The sequence below is a fragment of the Boleophthalmus pectinirostris genome, unplaced genomic scaffold, assembly GCF_026225935.1.
Source record: "Boleophthalmus pectinirostris isolate CB_2022bp ecotype Guang Dong unplaced genomic scaffold, ASM2622593v1 HiC_scaffold_10, whole genome shotgun sequence".
In the NCBI taxonomy this organism is placed as follows: domain Eukaryota; kingdom Metazoa; phylum Chordata; class Actinopteri; order Gobiiformes; family Gobiidae; genus Boleophthalmus; species Boleophthalmus pectinirostris.
Window position 1 is genome coordinate 23,836,280 of NW_026570971.1, and position 25,145 is coordinate 23,861,424.

The 25,145-nt window shown below is 39.7% G+C and overlaps 1 protein-coding gene across 1 annotated transcript in view; it reads right to left on the bottom strand.

The window, feature by feature from the left end:
• Positions 1–10,915: 10,915 nt before the first annotated feature.
• Positions 10,916–25,145, bottom strand: part of atrn (attractin) — a 210,609-nt gene continuing 196,379 nt past the window's right edge. Inside the window, 2 exon segments of the mRNA XM_020921620.2 lie at positions 10,916–18,423; positions 24,514–24,628. Of these exon segments, the coding sequence (XP_020777279.1) occupies positions 18,299–18,423; positions 24,514–24,628 (240 nt within the window). The 3' untranslated portion in view covers positions 10,916–18,298.

Consider the following 25,145-nt stretch of genomic DNA (forward strand, 5'->3'; position numbering starts at 1 on the left):
TCTAACAAAGTTTAAAGCTCATTACAGTGGATTTGCATCATTTGTCTCCTTTAAACATGAGAGAATCATATTTTTACTCACAGTTAGAGAAAGAGGCAAAACTTCTACTGATAATATTCAATCCTGGGAATGTAGGAATGAGCTGTTTTACATTTCTGTGGTTTATTCTTTGGAAAATATTGTTTACTGTTGTTTACTGTTGGATTACATTAACTCTATATCATAAATCAGAAGTTACATATAAACAGTACTCAGTAGTAATATGCCAAATACTTTCTCACTCTTTTACTACTTTTTTCTTCCATGGAGCTCAACAGTGACCACCCACACTCCGCTTCCAGAATTCAATTTCTCATTCATTTTTCCTCTCGTGTTTCTGAAAAAAAAAAGTTTGCAGGCTCTCTGAGGACTAATCAGACCACAAGACCTATAATTGCATTTAAAATCTGTTTCTGAAACGTTATAAACCACAAAGTTATTAAAGCATTTTGCCGAATCTTGCTTTGTAAATGAGCCTGGTTAACCTGTGTGATGTCTTTGAACTCTTAATATTGTAATTTTTCGAAAAGTCTATGAGAAAAAAGAATGGAAAATTGACTTCTGAGTGTTATTTTAAACAACAGAGTATTCTTAGCTCTTACATGTCTGCATTAACCACTAATAAAAGGCAGTTCATCGCGTCCTCTATATGATTCACTGACTATAAAAAGCTGTATTCAGTTATACACTCCTGACAAACTGCTACTTGGTTGATAAAAAACAGCCGTGTGGGGAATCTAGTGTTTTTCAATTAAAGCGTGTACACATAGAGCCTGGGAAAAGACAGTTTTTGGACTTCAGCAAATCCAATATTGATTTAGAGCAGTGTTTTTATGAAGCGCTTTGGCCCAGTGTACAGCAGCTCTGCTCTGACACTGTGGCTGAGTGGGAGGACGGAGGAGGACCATCTCCAGAGAAACCAACACTAATTGTGGTAATGTGTCTAAGGCTGTCAGCAAAACAAGAGAGAAAAACCGAGAGAAGAAGAAGAAATATATCAAAACACAAATCAGCGTTTTTAAAAATGACAGTGCGCAGAGTCGCCTTTGTTCAGCACATTTGAGGCACAATTTTCACATGGAGAGAATTAACGTGAAAAATACAACTAGATCATTTTAAGCATTTTGCAATCGTCTAAAGTTATTCTTACAAGTTTATAAGAACTTTCACAACTTTTAGGCTACGTTCAGACTGCAGCCTGAAGTGACCCAAATCCGATTTTTTGGCCCCTATGTGACCTGTATCTGATCTTTTAATGACAGTCTGAACCACACAGATCTGATTTTTTCAAATGCAACCCAGGCCACTTGGATATGTGCTCCTGAAACCGATACATATCTGATCTTTTGACATGCGACTTCAGTCTGAACGGCCAAAGCGCATTCATCCGGCCTACACGTTATCAACAAGCCACAAACGTCACTATTCTGCACTGAAGTAGGCGAAAATTGTTAATGAACTCTGTGTCACTGAAGTGAAGCACATCACCACTCACCACTCTTGGCTACGTCTGCGCATCCACACGTTCCTTTCAACGGACCTTGCTGCCACTGCCCCACAAAACACCACGACCAAAAACCTCGTCCTTCTCCTTCTCAGTCTCCTCCTTAAAACAAGTAAGTTGTTCATGTTCTGGCTCCGGTACAAGAGGAACTTTAAAATCTCCAGGTGCTCAATTCTCACGTCTATGTTTGGACAACTTCCGTAAACACAGAGCACGCTCGCTGCGGTTGACGTCGTCGTGTCTCCAGTGCGCATGCGGGACACTTTTGGGCCGTTTAATGTTCACACTGGGATCACATACAAGTCGCATTTAATTGGAAATGTGAACTGACCTCACAAAAACATCGGATTTCACAGAAAAAAATCTGAATTGAGCATTAAGCCCTGCTGTCTGAATGTAGCCTTAGAGGCCGGAGTAGAGTTTTACTGTCACAACTAGCATGCTAACCACACACGTCCTGATTATTGGACAAGAAACCATGCGTGTCGTAGAAAGAAAATACCAAACAAATGACAACTTTATAGTAAAAAAAGTGTCATTTTAGGATCTTCCAAGAGCATCGCGTATCCTCCCATGCTTAAAGGTGCATCATGTAACTTTTCGGGAGGACATCTGCCACTCCTGGTATGTTCCACAGTATGACATTAATCGTATGTATCGTCATGGAGACAAGCAGACGACAGGCCCTACTGCGGAACATTCCAGGCAAAGCAATAACATCTCCATGGAGGCAAATGTTGAAAACACTTCACTATAAAAGTAACATGAAGCATCTTTAAGTCTATATTTCACATATTGATGCATTCAGTTTTGTTTTAACTGTTCCTCAGGTACTGGGTTGTACAAAAAGTCTACAGTAACTTTCTGCCAAAAATCCAACTGCAATAGCTCCTAATGTAACTGTATATGTTCTTATATAATTGTGTATAGGTCATCAGGACATGGGCCAAGTTTAAAACGCATAGGCCAGAAGCAGCTCTCAATCACTGTAGAGGGAGAGTGGAGCGCTGACCTCCATCTGTCAGCTTCAACTTACTCTGGAATTCAACTTTTTAGGATAAGAAGAAGAAGAAGAAGAAGCACAGGCTCCAGGAGCAAATTAACAGTAAGGGTCGAGTCGAGAATGGAAAAGGAGAACGTGTGGAGAGAGGGAGAGAGAAAGAGAGAAGAGGGAGACATGTGAAGAGGGAGAGAGAGAGAGAGAGAGAGGGAGAGAGAAAGAGACAGAGAGATGTGGAGAGGGAGAGAGAGAGAGATGTGGAGAGAGGGAGAGAGAAAGAGAGAAGGGGGAGACATGTGGAGAGGGAGAGAGAAAGAGACAGAGAGATGTGGAGAGGGAGAGACAGAGAGAGAGAGAGAGAGAGACGTGTGGAGAGAGGGAGACATGTGGAGAGGGAGACAGAGACATGTGAAGAGAGGGAGAGAGAAAGAGAGATATGTGGAGAGAGAGAAGGAGAAAGGGAGAGAGAGACATGTGGAGAGAGGGAGAGAGAAAGAGACAGAGAGGGAGAGAGAGAGAGATGTGGAGAGGGAGAGACAGAGAGAGAGAGAGAGAAACGTGTGGAGAGAGGGAGACATGTGGAGAGGGAGAGAGAGAGGGAGAGAGAAAGAGACAGAGAGAGAGATGTGGAGAGGGAGAGAGAGAGGGAGAGAGACAGAGACATGTGGAGAGAGAGAAGGAGAAAGGGAGAGAGAGACATGTGGAGAGAGAGAGAGACATGTGGAGAGGGAGAGAGAGAGGGAGAGAGACAGAGAGATGTGGAGAGGGAGAGAGAGAGAGATGTGGAGAGGGGGAGAGAGAGAGAGAGAGAGAGAGGGAGACATGTGGAGAGAGGGAGACATGTGGAGGGAGGGGGAGAGAGAGAGAGACATGTGGAGAGGGAGAGAGAGACATGTGGAGAGGAGAGAGAGAGAGACATGTGGAGAGGGAGAGAGAGACATGTGGAGAGAGGGAGAGACGTGTGGAGAGAGAGAGAGACGTGGAGGGAGAGAGAGACAGAGACATGTGGAGAGGTAGAGAGAGACATGTGGAGAGAGAGAGACATGGGAGAGAGAGAGAGAGATGTGAGAGAGAGGGAGAGAGAGACAGAGACATGTGGAGAGGGAGAGAGATGTGGAGAGAGGGAAAGAGGGAGAGAGAGACAGAGACATGTGGAGAGGTAGAGAGAGACATGTGGAGAGAGAGAACGGGAGAGAGAGAGAGATGTGGAGAGAGGGAGAGAGAGACAGAGACATGTGGAGAGGGAGAGAGATGTGGAAAGAGGGAGAGAGAGACAGAGACATGTGGAGAGGCAGAGAGAGAGAGATGAAGTGGAGAGGGAGAGAGACGTGTGGAGAGACAGAGACATGTGGAGAGAGAGAGAAGGAGAAAGGGAGAGAGAGAGACCTGGAGAGAGGGAGAGAGAAAGAGAGAAGGGGGAGACATGTGGAGAGGGAGAGAGAAAGAGACAGAGAGATGTGGAGAGGGAGAGAGAGACAGAGACATGTGGAGAGAGGGAGAGAGAAAGAGACAGAGAGATGTGGAGAGAGAGAGAGAGACAGAGACATGTGGAGAGAGGAGAGAGAGAGAGATGTGGAGAGAGAGAGAGAGAGACAGAGACATGTGGAGAGGTAGAGACAGAGACATGTGGAGAGAGGGAGATGTGGAGAGGGAGAGTGAGAGAGAGGGAGACATGTGGAAAGAGGGAGAGAGAGAGACATAGACATATGGAGAGGTAGAGAGAGAGAGACATGTGGAGAGGGAGAGACAGAGCGATATGTGGAGAGGGAGGGAGAGAGAAAGAGAGAGACGTGTGGAGAGGGAGCAAAAGATAGAGAGGCAGACATGTGGAGAGAGGGAGAGTGAGAGAGAGAGAAAGACAGAGAGAAGAAGAGAGGGAGAGAGAGATGTGGAGAGAGAGAGAGAGAGAGAGAAGAGAGGGAGAGATTTGGAGAGAGAGAGAGAGAGAGAAGAAGAGAGGGAGAGGGTGATGTGGAGAGGGAGAGAGAGAGATACATGTGGAGAAAGAGAAAGAGGGGGAGAGGGGGGCAGAGGGAGAGAGAGAGGAAGAAGGATTATGAGAGAGAGGGAGGAAGGAAGAAAAAGAGAAAGAGAGAGGAAAAGAGAGGGGGGATAGACATTAAGAGAAGAAGAACGAGGGGGAGAGAGATTAAGGGAGAAGTGAGAAAGAGGAGTGCAGAAGAGAGAGAGGGTTAGGGGGTGGGAGAGAGCACGAGAGGGACGGACAGAGGGATAAGGGAAGAGAGAGGAAGAGAAAGAGGGAGACAGAGAGTGAGAGAGAAAAAGGGAGAGAGCAGAACAGAGAGAGACAGAGAGAAAGAGAGGAAGAGGTGTCAGACTGAGAAAATGAGGGAGAAAAAAACAAAGTGCCCAAAAAGATGAAGTCTGGATGAGAGGAACAGAGGTGTGAGAGATCTGGGGAAATTTGAATAATAATAGCAATTTAAATTTGAGAGAAAAACGAATTGACAAATTGTTGCAGAATTATATTAATCATTTAAATTCTGTTAAAATAATGGAGAACAGATGGGCGGAAAAACAAGTACGCTAATTTAATGATGTACCAGAAATGTTTAGCTGAAAATGGTGACTAACAATGAGAAATCGAATCCAACATGAACTCGCTAAATGTTTATGTTTTTCCTCAGATATTTACTAAAAAGGTGCAGTGTGGTCATAGACTGTATATATAAAAGCACATAGCTACGACGGAGTATAAGGGTCAGATTAAAAAAAAAAAAAATGCTAGCGCTACGAGAATAAAGTCGTAACATTTCGACATTAAAGTTGTAATATTATGAGAATAAAGTCGAAGCCAGAAAAAGTCGTAATTTTACGTAATTTTACGAGAATAAAGTCGAAGTTAAAATAAAGTCGTAATATTATGAGAATAAAGTTATAATATTACGAGAATGAAGTCGTAATAAAATCAAAGTCAAAGTGAAAAATGCGGCAGAAGAAGAACCTTGTTTTTCAACATAAAACTAAAAATAAGAAAACAAACAACAATTTTCTTCATTATTTGCGCCTCCGGACTGAACCAGGACTGAACCAGGACTGAACCAGGACTAAACCAGGACTAAACGAGGTCCGAGACCAGACCGGGACTGAGACCAGAACTTAGACAAGGACTGAGTCAGGGACCAAGACTGAGACCGGGATCAGACAAGAACTGAAAACGGTTTAGTCCTGGTTCAGTCTTGGTTCAGTCCGTATGCGGCGCAATAGTCCCGCATCGCATTTTAAAGTCACGTAAACGCCATTTCCCATTTCCGTGACTTAAACCAGGACTAAACTAGGATTAAACCGTTTTCAGTCCTGGTCTGGTCCCGGTCTCAATCCTGGTCTTTCTGGTTTGGTTCCAGACTTGATTTAGTCCTGATTCAGTCCTTGTTCAGTCGAATGAACGAATGATACACGGATTTTTCTCCTTTAGAAAATGCTCCAAATTCTCCATTCTCCACTCCTTCATACTTTCCGAGCAGCCGATATTCTCGTAATATTATGACTTTATTTTGACTACGACTTTATTCTCATAAAATTACTACTTTATTCTTGTAAGTTTACGACTTTATTCTCGTAAAATTACGACTTTATTCTCGTAAAATTACGACTTTTTCTGGCTTCGACTTTATTCTCATAATATTACGACTTTAAATGTCAAAATGTTACGACTTTATTCTCGTAGCGCCAGCATGTTTGTTTGTTTTTATCTGACCCTTATACTCCGTCATACATAGCTAAAATGCCAGCCACTATGTTCTAAATAGGAAGTGTTCATGGGGGCGTTTCCGGCTCCATTGACTCTGGTTCAGATTGACTTTCCCTTGAAAAATTGTCGGCCTTCTCTCTGTAACTGCTGCAGTGAGCCTCGTCATTTTGGTCTTAAAGTATTTGTATTAACCTGCTCTACATAATCGTGGTGTTTTTATTTCACTATTTTATCTCTTTGCTCCAAATTTGCCCTACAACTGCTAACCTCATGAGCTTCATTTGACGTCACACTGCCGTTGTCCACTTCTTCGTACACTCCATACTTGTGGTACAAAATAATCCATGTGTCATTCGTTCATTTGTTTTTCAATATAAAACCAAAAATAAGAAAACGAAAAAATAAATATTTTCCTCATTATTTGGCTCCAAAACCAAAATGAAAAAACAGATAATGATTAATTTCTTTAGTTTTCGATTTTGTGTTTAAATGATGGGAAAAAAAGGGTAATGGCTGTTTCCCATTTACATGACTTAAACTGTGATGCTGGACTGAACCAGGACTGAACCAGGACTGAACCAGGAGTGAACCAGGACTAAACCAGGACTAAACCAGGACTAAACTAGTCTCATTCCTGGTCTGGTCCCAGTCTGAGTCCCGGTCTCAGTTCTGATCCTGTTCCCGGTCTCAATCCTGGTCTCAGTCGTAGACTCAGTCCTGGTCCTGGTTCTGGTCTGGTCCCAGTCCTGGTTTAAACCTGGTTTAGTCCTGGCTCAGTCCCGGCCTCAGTCCTGGTTCAGTCCTGGTTCAGTCCTGGTTCAGTCCTGGTTCAGTCCTGGTTCAGTCCGGTTCAGTCCGGCATCGCAGTTTATGTCATGGAAACGGGAAACGGTCATTATCCATTTTATCCATTGTTTCCATTATTATTCATTTAAATAAAAAATCGAAAACTCTAAAAACAAATCGTTGTCTGTTTTTTTCATTTTGGTTTCGGAGACAAATAAAGAAGGAAATTGTTGTTTTTTCAGTTTCTTATTTTTGGTTTTATTTTGAAAAACAAATGAACGAATGATACACGGATTCAAAACCTCCATAGTCACTTTATCAAGTCTTGTGATACAATTTGATGCCAAAAATCACCAAAGAGCCAGTCCAGCTGCAATGACTGATTTCACTGTGTATTTTCTTTTATAATTGTGTATAGGTCATTAGGACATGAGCCAGGGTTAAAACGCATAGGCCAGAAGCAGCTCTTAATCACTGTAGAGGGAAACCATCTGCCTGCAGTTCACCCAACACGCACAAGTAATAGTCTAACAGAACATGCAAACACCCCTAGAGCTTATTGGTGATTTTAAAACCGAATGTTATGTAATTTGAATGGCAAAAGTCCTCAAAATGACACCTACAATAGGAAACTGAAATCAAAGAATCAAAGAATAGGTTCTGCTCATGTTGCTCTTGATGTCATCATTTCTGAGGGAGGCCAGTGCAGTAAAAAAGTAAACTGTAACACATCGAACTTTAAACCAGTTTTTGTTTCGTCTGAATAGACCCAGTAATTACAGCAATATTAAAGGGCAGGAATGTAACAATAACCGAAATTTTGGGATATTGTATCGTTAGAAGTCTCACAAAAATATCACGGACCATCAACATATTTCGAATCACAAGATTATTTGCTTAAATTCATTGTTTTGGTGCAGCAATACCTAAAAAACTGAGGGAACTACATAGACCATGATCCTTTGCACTGCTTCAATCCAATCTACATGTTGAAATAAGAATTATTAAGCACTTTTAAATCTTAACTGTTTGGATTATGACGAGAGAAAAGCAGCATATTCACAGTTTTGTTAACCTACATAAAATATCACAATAAATATGGTACCATGAGATGCACATCGTGAAAATATCGTATCGAGAGAATTGGATATCGTTACATCCCTATTAAAGGGTCCATATTACACTATTTTCTGATCTATTATAATGCTGTTTCCTCATCAAACATATACCTGGAGTTGTGTTTTGTTTCATTCACACACGTTTAACACACAAACACTGCAAAATTAGGTTCTTCTCTCAAATGGCAAACACTATTCCACCTTGTGATGTCATATGGTAGTACAGGAAGTGCGCCACTGTGTATATAAATTCCACACACCTTCTCTAGAATAATTTGGATAATTTCAGCCCTGGAATTGACAATCTCAACTAAGCAAAGTATAAAAAGGAGCTGTTAACTTGAAAATTATCGCTTCATGACACGCTTTTTGAGCTTTGGAGATGCAGACAGACTAATGCAGGATTACTCAAACATGAATGAAATAAAACACAACTCCAGGTATGTTTTTGATGAGGTAACAACATTATAACACGACTTAAAGCTCACAAGAATCCATATAGCGTAATATATAGTCTTTATGAGAAAACACATGAGAGCAAAGATATGGATTTTAACATTTAATAATAGACAAAAATGTCATTCTTTTCTGTACATCCGTAATTACAGCTCAAGTTTTACACATGGTTTCATCAGCCTGTGTTGTAATGCTTGTTCCTCTTCACATAAAAAATCTGCTCAGATCTGGAGTCACATTTTAAAAGCCCAAAGAGTTGCGCCCGCCTGTCATACACAAGATCAGTTTGAAAACCATTCGACAGATATCATTCACAATACTTACTCAATATTTACAAAAGAAATGCTGAATTATACACATTATCAAACTACTTCCTGGTTTACATAATGCCGCTATACAAAGAAATAGAAAGAATACCTGGATTTACATGGCCTCATTTTTAAATTAATTCAAGCTATATTTAAATACATATTAATGCTGCCAGTGTTGGACAAAGAGTATGCTTAAGTTTCCTATACATTCACTGTGAGAGAGAGGGAACTCATATAGGAAAAAGGCCAGTGTCATAGTTTTGAGGCTTCAGATCATGGTACATGTCAAAAAAAACTATATTTATTTTAAGGAACCAAACGTCCAGCTGCGCAAAATACTTCAGAAATTACTAAGTAAAGTAAAAAGTACAGTATAGTGCATATAGAAAGAACATTTTGTAAGTAGTTGCAGGGAAAAGTTGTAGTGTACAATCCAGCCCCAAGGGTCCTAAACTAGTGCGCTCTTAGTTCTGTCCAAAACGTAAATAAATACAGAGGGTTAAGTTAGGAAGGGCATCTGGCATTAAAAAAAAAAAAGGTAATTTATATGCTCCAATGGGGAAGAAAATGAGAAGTTAGTGCTAAAACTGGTTTGAATATATAACAATTTTGTGAAGTTATATTTTGCAATTCCATTCCAGTGACAATATATGGTGACTATTGTATGATAACAGATTATAAAACCCAAATAAAAAAAGAAAATTTACAAAAAAGGTCTACAATTTCATCTTTTTTGGTTTACGTAAGCAGCCCAAGTTATATTTTGCAACGCCATTCCAGTGATCACAACCACCCCGATATAATTTTGTAGTTTAAAGGTGCATTGTGTAACTTTTCTCCATGGGGATGTTATTGATTTGTCTGGAATGTTTCACAGTATGGCATTAAACTGTTTTATCTTCATAGAGACCAAAGTTACAGGTCAGATCTGTGGAGAGGCAACCAAGCTCAGAGTCAGAATGCCAGTTTTTCCGAATATATTTTTTGTGCGCTATAAAACCAATTATAACTTCATAAATGTAAGGTAGAGCTGTTTAATGTCACGCTGTGGAACATTTTAAGCAAAAGAATGACTTCTCCGTAGAAAAAAAAAAACAAGTGACGGACCCCCAAACATAAAGTTACACAGAGCACCTTTAAATGTTACAGTGCACGTTACTTGCTGCAAATACCTTTCATCAAAATAATAAAAAATAATCATTGCTTGCCCCCTCCTGAGCTTCGAGTCGTGAAAGGATTTGATTAAAAAGTGCACAAAACCACACATTTGGTCTGATTTGCCTAATGGCTCCGGAGGCCCGCTTTTCTCTACTCTGCTCTCAGTCTGGGGTCAAGGGTCAGAGACTGTTTGTGCTTATGTAAAGTGTTTCAGAGCAGGGGCCAGACCACAGGGGGCGCACTAACCGGCACTGGTCAGGTTTGATGAAAAGAGTTACTTAATCATAATCAGAACGTGTTTGTCCAGAGTGCAAGGCTTGTCTAAATTCAAAATGTTGTGAGTTGTACAGGTTTAAGATGTTAAACAAAATTATACCAAAGAAAATTATCGAAAAAAAAAAGTATATTGTTAATTATTTATTCAAATTTTTACAGAATATCGAATCTCAAACAGAGCCACGTGTTTGTTTGTTTTTTAATTTTGTATTTTAGTTTTTTCGATGATTTTCTGTTCACAGCCAGAACTCTTGCATAGTTAAAGCTGCACTATGTAATTTTTTTGGTTGGGGGTCCGTCACTTGCTTGTTTCTATGGAGATGTTCCACAGTATGACATTAAACAGCTCTACTACATTTATTTAATTACAGACATTATTTTAGCTCAAAAATACCTAGAAAAACTGGCATTGTGACTGTGAGCGGGGTCGCCTCTCCACAGATCTGACCTGTAACTTGGTCTGGTTTGGTCTCCGTGATGAAATGTTTAATGCCATACTGTGAAACATTTCAGACAATGTAATAACATGTCCTTGGAGAAAAGCATTTGACCAGAAAAGTTACACTATGCACCTTTAAAACATACAACTGGTTCATTAGACACTTTAATTAATCTCAGTTTTATCATGAGTACTTTGAGCGAAACAACTGAAATAACTGCCATTTTCGTTGACTTCACACAAGCCCGTTTTCATCATGCTCATCGGGGTCAACTCTTGTCCGATTTTTGACTTTTGACCTTTCTGCCAACGTGCCCTTGGGCAAGAGATGAACGCGCAACGCTGGGTTCACAGTGCTCCCAGTCTATTCCAGTTAACATCACACATCCAGGTACAGGAAACAGTTGAGAGCGTGGACAAAAGTGCGAGAACAGCATGTCTTCTTCTGTGTTTAGACATGATTATGGAAAAGAGGAAATTAACTATGTAGCACAGTGCCCTGGGAGCAATGTGTGACGGGGAAGTCAGTGCTCTGGTTTAATGTGGGTTATTCAGCAGGTCGAAACTGTGAAATTTGTTTTTTGGAGGACGAGTCGGTAATATCTTATAAAACATTTTTGATTTTGATTTTTGAGCATTCACTAATTCAACACTGTAGGAATACATACTGAATGTAATTTGGCTTACAATTTGGGCAAATATAATAAAGGTTGTATAAAGGATTTTTTGAGGGAAGAGAAATAGAGCGACAGTCCTTGTGCATGCGTGACACCACCTTCCTCCTCCACAGCTCAATCAGTAGAAACATCTCCTCCCGCCTCTTTACTCTAGAAATCACGTTTGTTTACAGTCAGTGTGTGTTCAGAATTACTGTTGAAGTGACCTGTCTAGAGATAATTTAGCGACCGACACGTCTTCAGTCTTTAGACCCTTCGTCTGATTCATCTCTGGAAGGAATCTCCAAGAATCACCTCAGTTTGGTTTTGCTCCTTTTCCCCTTCTCTTCTTCTTTTCAGCGACCTCAAAAACTGATTTTCTTTTGCGGCGAACTAGTCGTGGATTCTCGTCAGCAATCGCGACAGAGTTTGTGCGAATTGCGTGGAAGCTACAGTTTGAAAAAGCCTCTAAGAACCGCTGCATAAACCACGTAATCCCAGCACGCCGCGAGTCAATTACTCTAGAAATGTAGGGAGGTTGATTGACAACCTAACAGCCAATAGAAAATGAGGTAGCCTGGTTGTCTATTGGCTGATGTTTATCTGGCCTCACTATGTCCACAGTTGATAGATTTTCATTCTTTTTTTTTTTTTTTTGGTCATCATAATTACAAGGCTGCTGCGTCTCTGTAATGGTATTTTAAACTTTCATTGACAATTTGAAACTGAAAAAAAATCCTCCATACAACCTTTAAAGATGTAACATGTAACTAGTGGAGTGTCCGACACCTACTTGTCTCCATGGTGATGTTATTGCTTTGTCTGAATGCCAAGGAGTCTGAATATTCCACAGTATGACATTAAACATATCTTTTTTGCAATTATTCAATGTTTTCTTGGCATGGAGGAGACACCAGTTTGTCCCCAAGTTTAACGCCATATTGTTAAACATTACAAGCAGATGGTGGACCTTCCAGAAGAAGTCACGTATTATTACTTGAAGGTGCACAATCTATGTAATTTAAACTAAGGAGTTACACGGGTACAGTTCTGCAAGATTGAATTTAATTAGGCATTTATATCCAATAGCAAACTCCCCGTCCACACATGGCAGACTGAGGTCCAGATGTGTTGTGGACTACATCAAAGTCTGTTAAAATGGAGGAAGCTGCTGAGGAGGAAGGATTTTATCTACTCAGAGAAGTTTTCTTAAACACTTCAGCACTGTCAGCACTTTCCCCACACAGCAGAGTTTAGGATCAGACTCCACGCATCTGCTCCTGTGTCAAAACGACAACCACACCACCAGAGGCAGCAGAGGGCTACAGCGACGGGGCAGGTATCAGAAAAAAACAAAAAAACAAGTTAAAGACAGGTACAGCATCGGACTTAAAATTATGACCAAAAAATAAATAAAAAAATCACCAAAATCGTCTTATGTTGCCAGACCTATACGCAAAGACAAATGGGAAGGGCATCTGATTCATAATGTAATTCATAAGTCTGCTATTTAGCAATGGTGACTGCTAAATAAAAATATCTTCAAAACTGGCTTTGTATGGACATTTAGTTCCGAACTCGCATAAATACGGTAGGGCATCCAATTTAAAATCTTAAAAATGATAATACATTTACCACATGTGTGAGATTACCGGTACTGTAACAAATAAATAAGAGGGAAAAAGTTCATTGTTGCACATTTTTGGTGTAAAACTCCAATGTCAAATCAAAATGCATTCAAAAAGCAAATACTGCATAATGATGACTGCTAAAAAGGCTCAGAGTATCAGCAAAACTCTATAAATGCATAAGGAAGTATCAGGTAGGGCGTCCAACTTAAAATGATATTATGAGTAAAAACAAATAACTCAAAATAAAAAAACACACATTTTGCATGAAACGTGACAATTCTAGCTTTGATGCAGACACAAGGGCTGCTTGTCGTGTGGTACAGTGGCGCGGCGAGCACCTCTAGCTCTCTATAATCATTATATGTCAGCTTTGTTCATGCTTTTGACTCTGACCTTTTCTGGATTCTAAAACTGTGGCATTTCCCAGACGCCGAGTGGTTTTGCAAGGCTAAAATCACAAGAGCCCTCTGAATAAAAGCGCCTCTTTAGGGCCAAACGCTGGTTCGAAATGCCTGATTACGGCACCTCTTGTGGGAGGGAGTTTAACAACACTGGGGGTTTTACATTGTTACATTTTGAGGTTTTGTTCTGTGGAGGTCTAACCTTTTACTGTAAAAATGTCTCAGAGTAATGAGAACTTATAGGCCAGTCATTTCAGAGGGAATTGAAAAGTCACTTACAGCATTTACTAATCTAATCTTTATATAGACAGCGAGCACCATTTTGAAAAGTGATTTATACAGAAGAAGAGAAAAGGAAATATGTCGGTCAGTTTGTGAGTTGAGTCTGAATAGGCAGGCTCATGACTATAAATAGAATAAAATGAAAAAATGTAATCATTTTTGTAGTTTATAAAAAATAATGGCCAAAATAATACACATTTGTTTTGCTTTTATTTAAGTTGTGATGATGACGACGATGCTTTAGCTTTCAATTTTGAATTTTTTAATCACAATTTAAAGGTGAACTGCGTAATATTTCTAGACGACAAGCAAGTTACAGCACTACGCTACATTACAATTCAGATCTGTGGAGAGTCGCCCCTATTCACAGAAGGAATTAGTGTATTTTTGAGCAATAGAAACACCCGTAATGAATAAATGTTAGATGGATATGGTTAACGTCCTGCCATGGAAGATACTGTAACATCTCCATGGAGACAAGTTTCAGAAAAATTGCGCAGTGCACCTTTAAATAAATGTAAAAGAATAAATATGTACATCGCATGTACATGGATCGCGACAATCCATACAGGAGAATTTCATAAACGCAAATATTGGACAGATACCAGTTAGCCTTTTTCACCATAGTATTTTCTTGTGTGATATTTTCCATACAATCTTTAGCGCAGAGAACCTATCAGCGTCACCCTTGCATGTTCAAGCGTCTGACGGCAGCATTCGCGTCAAGCAGTATCGAGCGAAAACGCCACTTTCGCCGCGCGTAATTGGGTAGCTGTCCCTCGCTTCTAGGGACGCCGAACGATCCCCATTGAGCGATGAAGAGGACGACGAGGAGGGGCCCGACGGGGGTTGACGAAGGAGGGGTGTAGGGGGCACGGAGCAGCAATTAGAGACAATAGATTTGTTAGGGAACGATTGTAAAGGAGGGCGAGGCCAACGGGGCAACAGAGTGATCACTGGAGTCGATTGGCGGTTCCATGGACACTTGGTGACATGAGGAGGGGCCAAAGGGACGATCGTTATAAACCAAGGATTTCCCTCACCAGCTCTGTGCAATTAAGCGTTAAGCAATGCATAATACGGTCATTTAATTGAATAGATATAAAAACGTAAAGGTGCACTGTGTAACTTTCTGATGGTGGTTTTCCACATTATAACATAGATCAGAAAAGAGTGTAAGATAGAACCTTTAAGTTGTGCTGTATAAAGTGGATTTAGACTTGGATTTGGAAGTTAAAGTCAGGTACAGCACCAGAAATTATGACCAAACAAACAAACTAATCACTAAAAAAAATTCTTATGTTAAACCAGTTTTTTGCCAGCCCTAAGCAAATTCAAACGGAGTGTTGCATCAGGTAGGGCATCAGGTGTAAAAATCAATTCATGTCAGTTAAAAATATAATTCATACGTCAAATATTTAACGACGGTCACTACGCAATCAGAGTTGAGTAATGCATAATATGATCATTTAATTGAATAGCCATAAAAACTGAAAGGTGCACTGTGTAACTTTCAGGTGCGGGTCTGCCAGATGAGGAGGCTTCACTAAGATAGTATTTCTTTGCATGTAATGTTTCACAGTACGGCATTAAACCTATCTATCTCGCATTTATCAAATACAAGTGATTATATTGCAAAAAAAAATTTGAAAACTGTGTGTCATCTGCTCGTCTCCATGAAGATCGTACTGATAGATAATACGTTGCATTGAACATTCTAGGCAAAGCAAATACATCTCCATAGAGGCAAGTATAAATGATGGACCGTCCACTCGAAAAGTTACACAGTGCACCTTTAACGGCATAGTAGGAAACGGGCTCTTTTCTTGTTCATATTGTGAAAATGCGGCGCTCAAAGTTGTCAAGTTGTACATCTGTGGATTTCAGAATTACGAAAAATGACATGACAGTCCGTTGCCATAGCGATTGACAATTTAAAAAAAAATATATCAGGAAAAAGGAAGTTGAAAGTCATGAGCGAATGTGTGCAGATGTTAACGAGACAACAGTTTTATCAGTTTAGGTTTCAACTGTCTAATATATGTACAGAAATAAGTCAAAATAGTTCAGTAACTCCAAGAGACGAAGTTGTGTACCATTAGAGCATTTGAACTGAATGTAGTTGGACAGTGATCACGTTTAAAACAAGAGAAGGAGTGTACGGATCCAAATTGGCATAAATTATCTGGATTGAGTCACTCAGGGTATCTAATGAAATCAATGCTTCATCAATATGCTAATTACAAGTGAGGAGGCTGGTTTCATTAAAAAAAAAAAAAAAGAAAAAGTGACAATTAATTTACGTTTTATACATTTATACTTAAGTTACTTTACTTTAGTTCAGTAATTTGGAGACTTTATAATAACTATTACTGTAGGGATGCACCGATTCAGTTCTGATTCAGATTGATTCTATCGTTTCAGTATCTGCCAATGCCTGATATTGTTACCGGCGCAAACAAAATTAAAATAAGACTAAACTGATCCAAATGTGTGATTGTATCTGTTATTTACCTCATCACTACAGACAAACTTTGCATATATAAAAGTTCAAACATTATGAGACTTCCTGTGCCAAATAAAAATGGAAAATAGGAAATAGTCTTATTTTATCAATGTATATGCCCAACCAGGATATCGGCTGAATCGATATTTGGAAGCCGATACCCCATTCAGCAAATTTTTCAGTACTGGCACGAGGGGTGTGCAAAAATACTGAAATATCAATATCTCGTATCATTTAATATGACGATACAGTATGGATATCATGGGCTGCTGTATCGATATATCACCATGAGTATTTTTTTGTATATTTTACAAAATTATTTTGTTACAGCGCTGCAGTTTTGATGAGTAAAATGTGTGTTTCTTATTAACTTTGCACTAAAAGTGGTTTAACAAAGACTTTTAGTATCACAGCCACAATTTAGCCTTTTTTTATTGAATTTTTGTATCGAATTGATTTGAAATATATTAAATAGAATCGAAAGCTCACTGTATCGAGACATGTCGTATTGTGGCCTATGTATTGAGGTATGTATCGTATCTGCAACTTTTTAATGATACCCAGCCCTACTCGGCACACAGTATCAGATCGGTGCATCCCTAAACTATATTCCATAATTAGCCTTAATGAAAGCTTGAACCAAACTTAATAAACTGTTCTTCATTATGGATTAAGAATGATTCAGGCTTAGTAAATAACCTATAAAGGAGCTAATTGAAATGTATTTATTATAAAGTGTTACCGAATATTGTAATTTGTTTTAGTTCCGTTTCAGTCACCAGATCCAGCTGTTTCTCCCACATCTTGTAAACGCACTGTGCCTCCTTTGTCCCTGGTGTAGCGCTAATTGCCTGGAGACGATTCAAGAGCGGGCACGGCTCCAGCGCAGACCGTACGAGGAGCGAGAGACTGTAGTTTGGCCCAAAATGAAGCAGCGGAAGTCAAGCAGGAGAAAAGAGGAGGTGGTGGAGGAGGAGGCGGAAGAGAGAGCGAGGGATAAGTACAGAAAGGTCTGTTAGAAATGTCACTGTGTTCAGATGGGCTACAGCCTCGTACAGTGGACCTCATTATAGGAAGACTATTAGCCTGTTAGCTTGTTAGCCCTCTCCCAGGCCAGACTGTATAGGACTGCAGTGACATCAGCCCTTACAGCTCACGGCCGAAAAAAGGTGAAAAATGGGACTGAGTTAGCCACGGGAAGCTCAGAGAAGGAACAACTGTGGTTTATAAAGTACGTGTGATAATAGTTTTCTCCATTGACGAATCATCTTTTAGTATTCAAAAGGATGGGTCGAGATTCAAGTGCAAAACATTTTAGTCCCAATATAGTCCAGTGTTGATCATGGTTTTGTCCCAGTCTAGTCCAGCTTTAGTCCTGGTTTAGTCCAAAGTTAAGTCCAGTTTTTGATCCAATGTCTGAAAAGTTTACGCATCCAAGATTCTTATTTTTGACAATATGAAAAAATGAGGAAAATTGTATTAGTCATATTGTTTACAGTTTATGTCAAATATGATTTTTGTGTGTTTATTAGTATATGGAAGCGTCAATGGAGAAAGTAAGTGAGACATTTACTTACTAATTTAGTCTATTGAACTGTGTGTGCAGCTTGACAAAATCAGTTATACCTGCCTTCAAAAATAAAACAATAAAAAACAATAATTTAAGTAAAACAAAATCGTAAAGTCCTTTTTAAAAACTATGAAATGAGGATCTTTTTCTAGCAGCAAGCCGTGAACGCCGGCGCTCCACCGGGCGGCGTCGACAAACGTAAAATGTCAGTGTTTTTTTAAGGAGGATGTGCGCCTCCCTTCTGCTCACGCCGCCCCCTAGTGTCCAGTTTAAAGAGAGCACACGTTTCCCTCAGACACACCTCCGCCCCGATCTGTACTCCAGTCCCGAGGAAAGTTCCACTCCAGTGTCCCAGCATGCACTGCACCGCGGGGCTGAGGTGTTGCGGTAGGGGGGCGTACGGGGCGTGGTGATTGGTTGATTCGGGGGTGTTTCCGTGGTGACGGGGCGTGGTCAGATGCAGGTGGCGGGCTGGGCGGTGGGCTGCTGCTTGCGGTTCCTCAGACCTCCGGACTTCTCCTTGTAGCCCACGCACATCTGCTGAGAGACGTCCACCAGCGCGCTCGCCACCGCCAGGCCTGCACAAAAACAACACAATCAAATAGATAAGTTTGTGATATATTTTTATTAAATACTTTTTTTTTTTCTTACATCAGGTGTTTTCTTGTTAAAAATAAGGTGGTATATGGTCAATTATATACAATAAGTTGCTTTTCCCTACTCCGATTGGAATCATTTCACGCATTCATACACCCAAAGATAGTATAAGGTGGATTGAAAGTCTTGCCCAAGGACACGTTGGCAGAATGCAAAGGTGGGAGCAGGGATCAAACTACCAACCTTCTCATCAGTAGAAAAATACTGTAACATCTTAGTTTGGTTGTTCATTTGTCAGAGAGAATGCACAGAAACACTGGCCTGCCCTAAAGAGGTAATATGTTTGTAGTTACGGCAAGGGAGACATTTAGGGGTTTCAAGAACTTACAAAAAAGTAAAATAGGCACCCATGGCAACAATACGAGCTACTCCTGTTTTGCAATGTGTCTAAAGTAACATTTCTCTCAATAAGTGTATTACAAAATCCATATGTAAGACTGAAAACCATCCAAACCCATAGCAAGACTTTTCTCAAGCCAGAGTCCACTTAAGTACAAGGTAAAATGCGTCTTAGCCCCCTTTAGCTATGGACAGAGTAACTGTGTGTGTGCCTGTCTATTAATTAAAAGTATTTCATTATTGACGAGCTTCAGTTCAACACATTTACCTGCAGGCTCTCCTCTAATTACCCCTGTCACATCATCACTTCAAATATGTTTTATGGAGTAGATTAACAGCCACGTCTCATGTTTGACTTGTTTTGGTCTGAACTTTCACTTTAGTTTAATTAGAGCACACTTTCTTGTTTATCATTCATAACTCAATTTTGATTTTTGTTACCACCCACAAGGGATGCAGCAATTCAGTTTTTGCAGTTCCTATACCAATATTGATACTCTGACTTCAAGTACCTGCCGGAAAATGTCTCTTATTTCCTTAAACAAATTTAGCATATTACACAAGGGATCCAGTTGTGTTATAAGATTCATCAGCCAGTTTCACTTTGTGGAAACCGTCTGACCTCACAGCATTAGGATTCTTTTGCCCGACGGTAGGCAGATACTTTTTTATTTAACCAATTGCTAACTAATAACCAACTGCTATTTGGTCATGATGTATGTAATGCGCCGCAATGCTCAGTGGTGTCCAAGTAATTGCCGGCACAACAGCAAATAAAGCAGAGTGTGAATTGTGGTTTCTGCGAGGTGAACTTGTGAATTAAAGGTGCAATAAAAAATATGAAGTTTGTCTTCCTTTGGACTTCCTTTGACAAATACAGTGTATGCAGTCTGCTATAGCAATTCAGGTTGGTTCAGCTTTCTGTTGATTGGCCGGTGCGCGCTCTACAACTTCCGGGGTTCTTGCAAACCATTTAGTGTATTCCAATTCCTGACCTAGTTGCTGGAGAGAAATGAAATTGAGCAGAGGCACTAACCTGGGTAATGTAACTGGTATACTTCAAATCAGTACTGAACAGCTTAGTATGAATATAAGTTCAATGTTATGAGGCATTCTAGGCCAGAATCAGCCTGTAAATGGTCTTATTAAATCCAATGAAAGGCCCAACCAGGATATCTGCTGAACTGATATCATGGAACAGATACTCGATTTAGCAATTTCTTCAGTATCAGCTCCGATATTTGATAGCAATATCGGTATCATTTCTTTCCTACCACCCGCAATATTCTACAGATCACAAATTTTATGAAACTGCATGTATAATATAATAATATAATCAGCATCTGTATCTTCCCACACAATAAAAAAAAAATAAATCAATGAAATGAAATCAAGTCATGTTATGTGTAATTATATAGTCACTATAGTCAACAATGAATCATAGTTGAACTTTCAGTAGTTTTGCATTTAAGTGGTTGGATTGGATTTGACATAACTGAGTGAGCATACATTAACTGTTATAATAAACCCTATCTTTGTATAGCAGGTGAATCCTTAGAGCTAAAATTAAACCTAAAAACTCGACATTTAAAAAGGTGGAAGCTTTACATCAGCAGCTCAACAGCAGCAGGAGCAGGGATCACACGCACACACAGGAGCCAATCATTAAGTCCCTCCACACTTCATTAACATTTATTAATACTCTGTGAGGCGTGAAATTCCAATAAACTGCATTTATTGCCAATGATGGATGCATTTAGCCCAATCAGGAGAACACGGCCCACGGCAAATAGGAACCTGAGGGGAAATGACTGCTTTATGTCTCAAACAGGCTTTAATATGGCAGCTGCAGTGAGCCTCTTCAACTCTGTGTTTAGATACAGGCTCAGTTTACGTGCCCACAGTGTGCTGCCTGTGTAAATCTACGAATCATAACATTTTATACGAAATACATGGAATTGGAGCAGTTATTGAAAGGGCCTGTGCTATTTTTGGATCTGATCTGTGGTATAATTGGAGTTGTGTTTTGTTTCATTCACACACGTTTAACACACAAGTCCTGCATATTTAGACTGAGTTCTACTCGCAAACAGAAGACACGCCAACTTGATGTCATGTAGTACAGGAAGTGCTCCACTGTGCTTTTAAACTCTATACATTGTCACTAGAATCATTTGGATAATTTCAGCCCTGGAATTCTTATCTCTACTGAACAAAAGGAAAAAACTACTGCTTCATGACATCACAAGGTGGAACAGAGCATTTTGAGCTTTAGGGATATAGACAGACTGATAATAAAGGATGACTCGAACCTGTGTGAATGAAACAAAACACAACTCCTGGCATGTTTTTGAGGAGGCACCAAGGTTCTAACATATCTAAAGTTTGCATAATATACAGTACGACCTTTAACCAAATCTTGTGAGTGATCACTTAATTTCCTTTGTCTTTTCAGCTGTAGTGGTAAATTTATTTCTGTAATGGTGGCAGAGTAGTTAGCACTGCATATGAACGAGGAGATCAAGCGTTTAACCTTGGGTCAATTGACTGAGTTCCTCCTAAGTGGAGGCTGCATTACCCATAACACCGTGGGCCCTTTCTTAAATCCCGTCTAAATACAAGCATGGTATCAAAGATAGTAATCGAGACAATGTCGGTAAGATAAAGCAATTTATCTTAAAGGTGCACTATGTAACTTTGCTGTTGGAGGGTCCACCACTTGCTGCACTCCATGGAGATAATATTGTTTGACCTAGAATGTTCCACAGTATGTCATTAAATGGTACTAAATGGCACAGGAGATATCAAAAGAACAAGTTACAGGATTACATAAATGACATAATTGAATAAATGCGAGACAGATACTTTTAATGTTTGCCATGGAACATTCAGAAAAAGCAATAACATCTCCTTGGAGTCGAGCAGATGCCAGACTTCCCTCCAAAAAATGTACATAATAAAGAATATACATGCAGTGTTACATACAGTATTTTTATTTTTATTTTTTTTGGTAGTTTTGTATGTGAAGAGTCTGGAGAGAGATGTAGGTTGGGGGATTTTTTTTCTCATTTTTGGTTGAGGAAAAAAAAAAAAAACATACAACTGCTCCTGTGGATAAATTTTACTGGCTTCTAATAGTGAATAAAAGTGCCTAGAACTCATAAACACCACACTACGGCCCTCTCACATCCTAAAAAGAGATGTCATGAAACCAGATGAGTGAATAAGATTCGTTTTTATCCAGAGATCTGTGTGGTAATTAAAAGGCCCACAGTGTCCCCCTGGTGTGGGACTGTCACCGTGGGGGGCTAAGAGCATATGAAACACCAGACACAGGCTCGATGTGGATTCTAAAAGAGGAATCTGAAACTTTGAGACAAGAGCTGCTCGGTCATGACTGCTTTGGAGAAAAACATAAGGGGGAGAAGATGAGAGATGAATGGGAATTTCAAACAGCAAGTGACAGAGCCGCGCATGAGACGAGTTATGGTTTGAATACTCAATGGTAGAGCTGTCTGTGAGGGGAAATAAAAAGGTAGAAAAGCAGACGGAGGAAAAAATGACAAAAATCTTCAATGAGGAAAAGTGCAACGAGATCCAAGGAATAGCAACAAGAGATAAAGACGGTTGAACAAAGCATCAAGCATGTACAGTGTGGTTTCTGACTCAATGTGACAATAGGAAAGGGCTTATGCATTTGTTTTACATTAATATATGTATATGAGAAATCTAACTTACACATAATATGCTTTTACATAAATGTGTGCAATAACTTATATCTGTTAGTATCAATCATCAACCACAACTGTGCAAAACTGTACAACGCATAGGAGATATTTGAAAAGTAGTTTTAGAATTTTTGTTTTTTATAGAAATAATTCTTCCTTGCAAACACTGTAACTAGTATTTTTTAGATTTTTTTTTTTTAAACCTGTAAAAAGTTGCGTTAAATTGGAGTAAAGACTGGTGAGAAACCTTCTAGACCATTGTTTCCCAAAGACAAGAGATTTTTTTGGGGGTCGTCTTGTCACGATCTGCATGTAGGTCTGCAATATACAGTTCTGACACATGTTGAAATGTTAAGACATGTTCTCTATCATTTCTCATGTTTTTGTAATTATTTTATTGACTATTTTGTTCCAATATTGCTGGTTCAATGATTTGTATAAAACTTGAGTAATACTAGTAGTTCAGAGACACGATCACTCAGTCAACAATAGAATATCCTCATTAATGTCCAATAATGGTCAAATCCACCTTTATTTTGTGATTTATGAATAACGTCTATTGACTTGACCATGCAATAATGTTGTTACCTCATGAACAACATAACCAGAGTTGTGTTTTATTTCATTCACACATGTTTGAGTTACCCTTTATTAGTTTAGTTTAGTTTAGTTTACTTATTTAGTGTCATGTACCATTTAATTGGTGCCCAGCCCACATGTACTTATAAGACACATAAAACAATAAGCAGACAGATCACAGATCACACATCAAACATAAAGGGTCCATTTACGGAGGTCCCAGGCTTTCAACACAAACTGGGCCAACTTAAAAACATTATATTTAAACAGATACTTTAGTCTCTCCTCATCAGACATAACAAACCAACAGTATGACACATTAGACAACAACTGACAGTGCAGGTCATGATACAAAGGACAGTAAAACAGAAAATGCATTTCATTTTCAATGTCCTTTAAGTCCCACAGAGCACAAGTGCGCTCCTCCTGTGGGACTGAGTGGAATCGTCCCGTCTCCAAAGCCAGAGTCCCACACCTCAACCGGGCACATACTGACCTCTGACCTCTACTCAGGTTCAGAGTGACATATGGCTCAGGTCCAAAACAGTTTTTAATTAAGATATATGTTCTTAATTTAGGTTTACAGAAAATTTCATTGTGCCACTTTTGTTTATGTTTATCAAAGTAAATGTTCCTCGTTTGTCTGACATTACAGATTAACTTCTTTCTGTAAAGAAACTGGAGATCTGCAATCTTTAAAATGTTCTCAATCTCTCTACTCCAGGAAGATTTATGTAACAGACTCCAATTAAATACTTGTTTGGTTAATCTTGTGTCTGGCATATTAACCAACCTATTCCATAACCGCACCATATCACAAATGTGTGTCACTTCACATGGTTCCCAGCTCATATCTCCGTACAGAGCAAGTTTAGATGCCTTTTTGTGCACACCTAAAAAGTACCTCAGAGCTCTGCCTTATTAGTCTCAAAATGCTCTGTTCCACCTTGTGATGTCATTACGTGGTAGTTTTCAAGTTAACAGCTACCTTTTACCTTTAATTCAGCAGACATTAGCAAGTCCAGGGCTGAAATTATCCAAACAATTTAAGTGAGTTTAAAAACACAGTGAGAACTTCATGTATTACCATCATAAAGTGGAACAGTGTTTTCAGTTTGAGAGAAGAACTCAGCCTAAATAATGTAGAATTTGTGTGTTAATCATGTGTGCGTGAAACAAAACAACTCCATGTATGTTTGTGATGAGGATACAACATTATAACAGCTCAGAAATAGTGTAATATGGGGTCTGTCAGTAAAACTCCGCACTATGAGACCCCAATAAGCTGTATTACATATTTAAGTCTATTGTGCCCAAAAAGTCTCTTCTTCTCTTCTTTTCGCTTTGTTCTCATCACTTCCTTACCCGACTGTCCTGGAGGAGGGATGCCGCCGGTGCCTCTGGGTAACCGCACAAATATGGAGAGCACCGCCGCCTTGTTTCCAAAGCAGGGCTCCAGCGCAATGGGCTTTGGGACAGACTGCAAGAAACAGAAAAGTACAAAAATAAAAATATTAGACATCTGAAGCTGGCTAAATCCAACACAACACATAACATTTTCAAAGCACAGATAGAGAGGGCTTTACTGGTGCTGTTTTAGTTTGTGTCAGCAACATGCACACACCAGCAAAATGAAAAAGCTCTACAAATACTGATCTATGGCCGCAAATTGGATCCCTGTTTCGAAATCCCACTGCGCCCAATTTCACAACAATACAACCTGGCTCGAGCTGGATATCAAGTGGCTACGACACCTGTGTAATACCAGTGCTTTGTGTTTATCAGCTCTCATCCATATGTGCGCAAGAGCAGCCTGTAAACAGTGGCCTCTTGCAAAATTCATGTCTCTCCCTTCCATCGCCACGGATACGGACAACATCACTGTGCCGCATACTGATGGCTTCATATCTCCCAATCCAGATGCATTGGAGATTCAGAGGAAAGTGGGACATGGTTGGATCTCGCACAGCTCCATCCTTAAACTAAACATGAGGAGC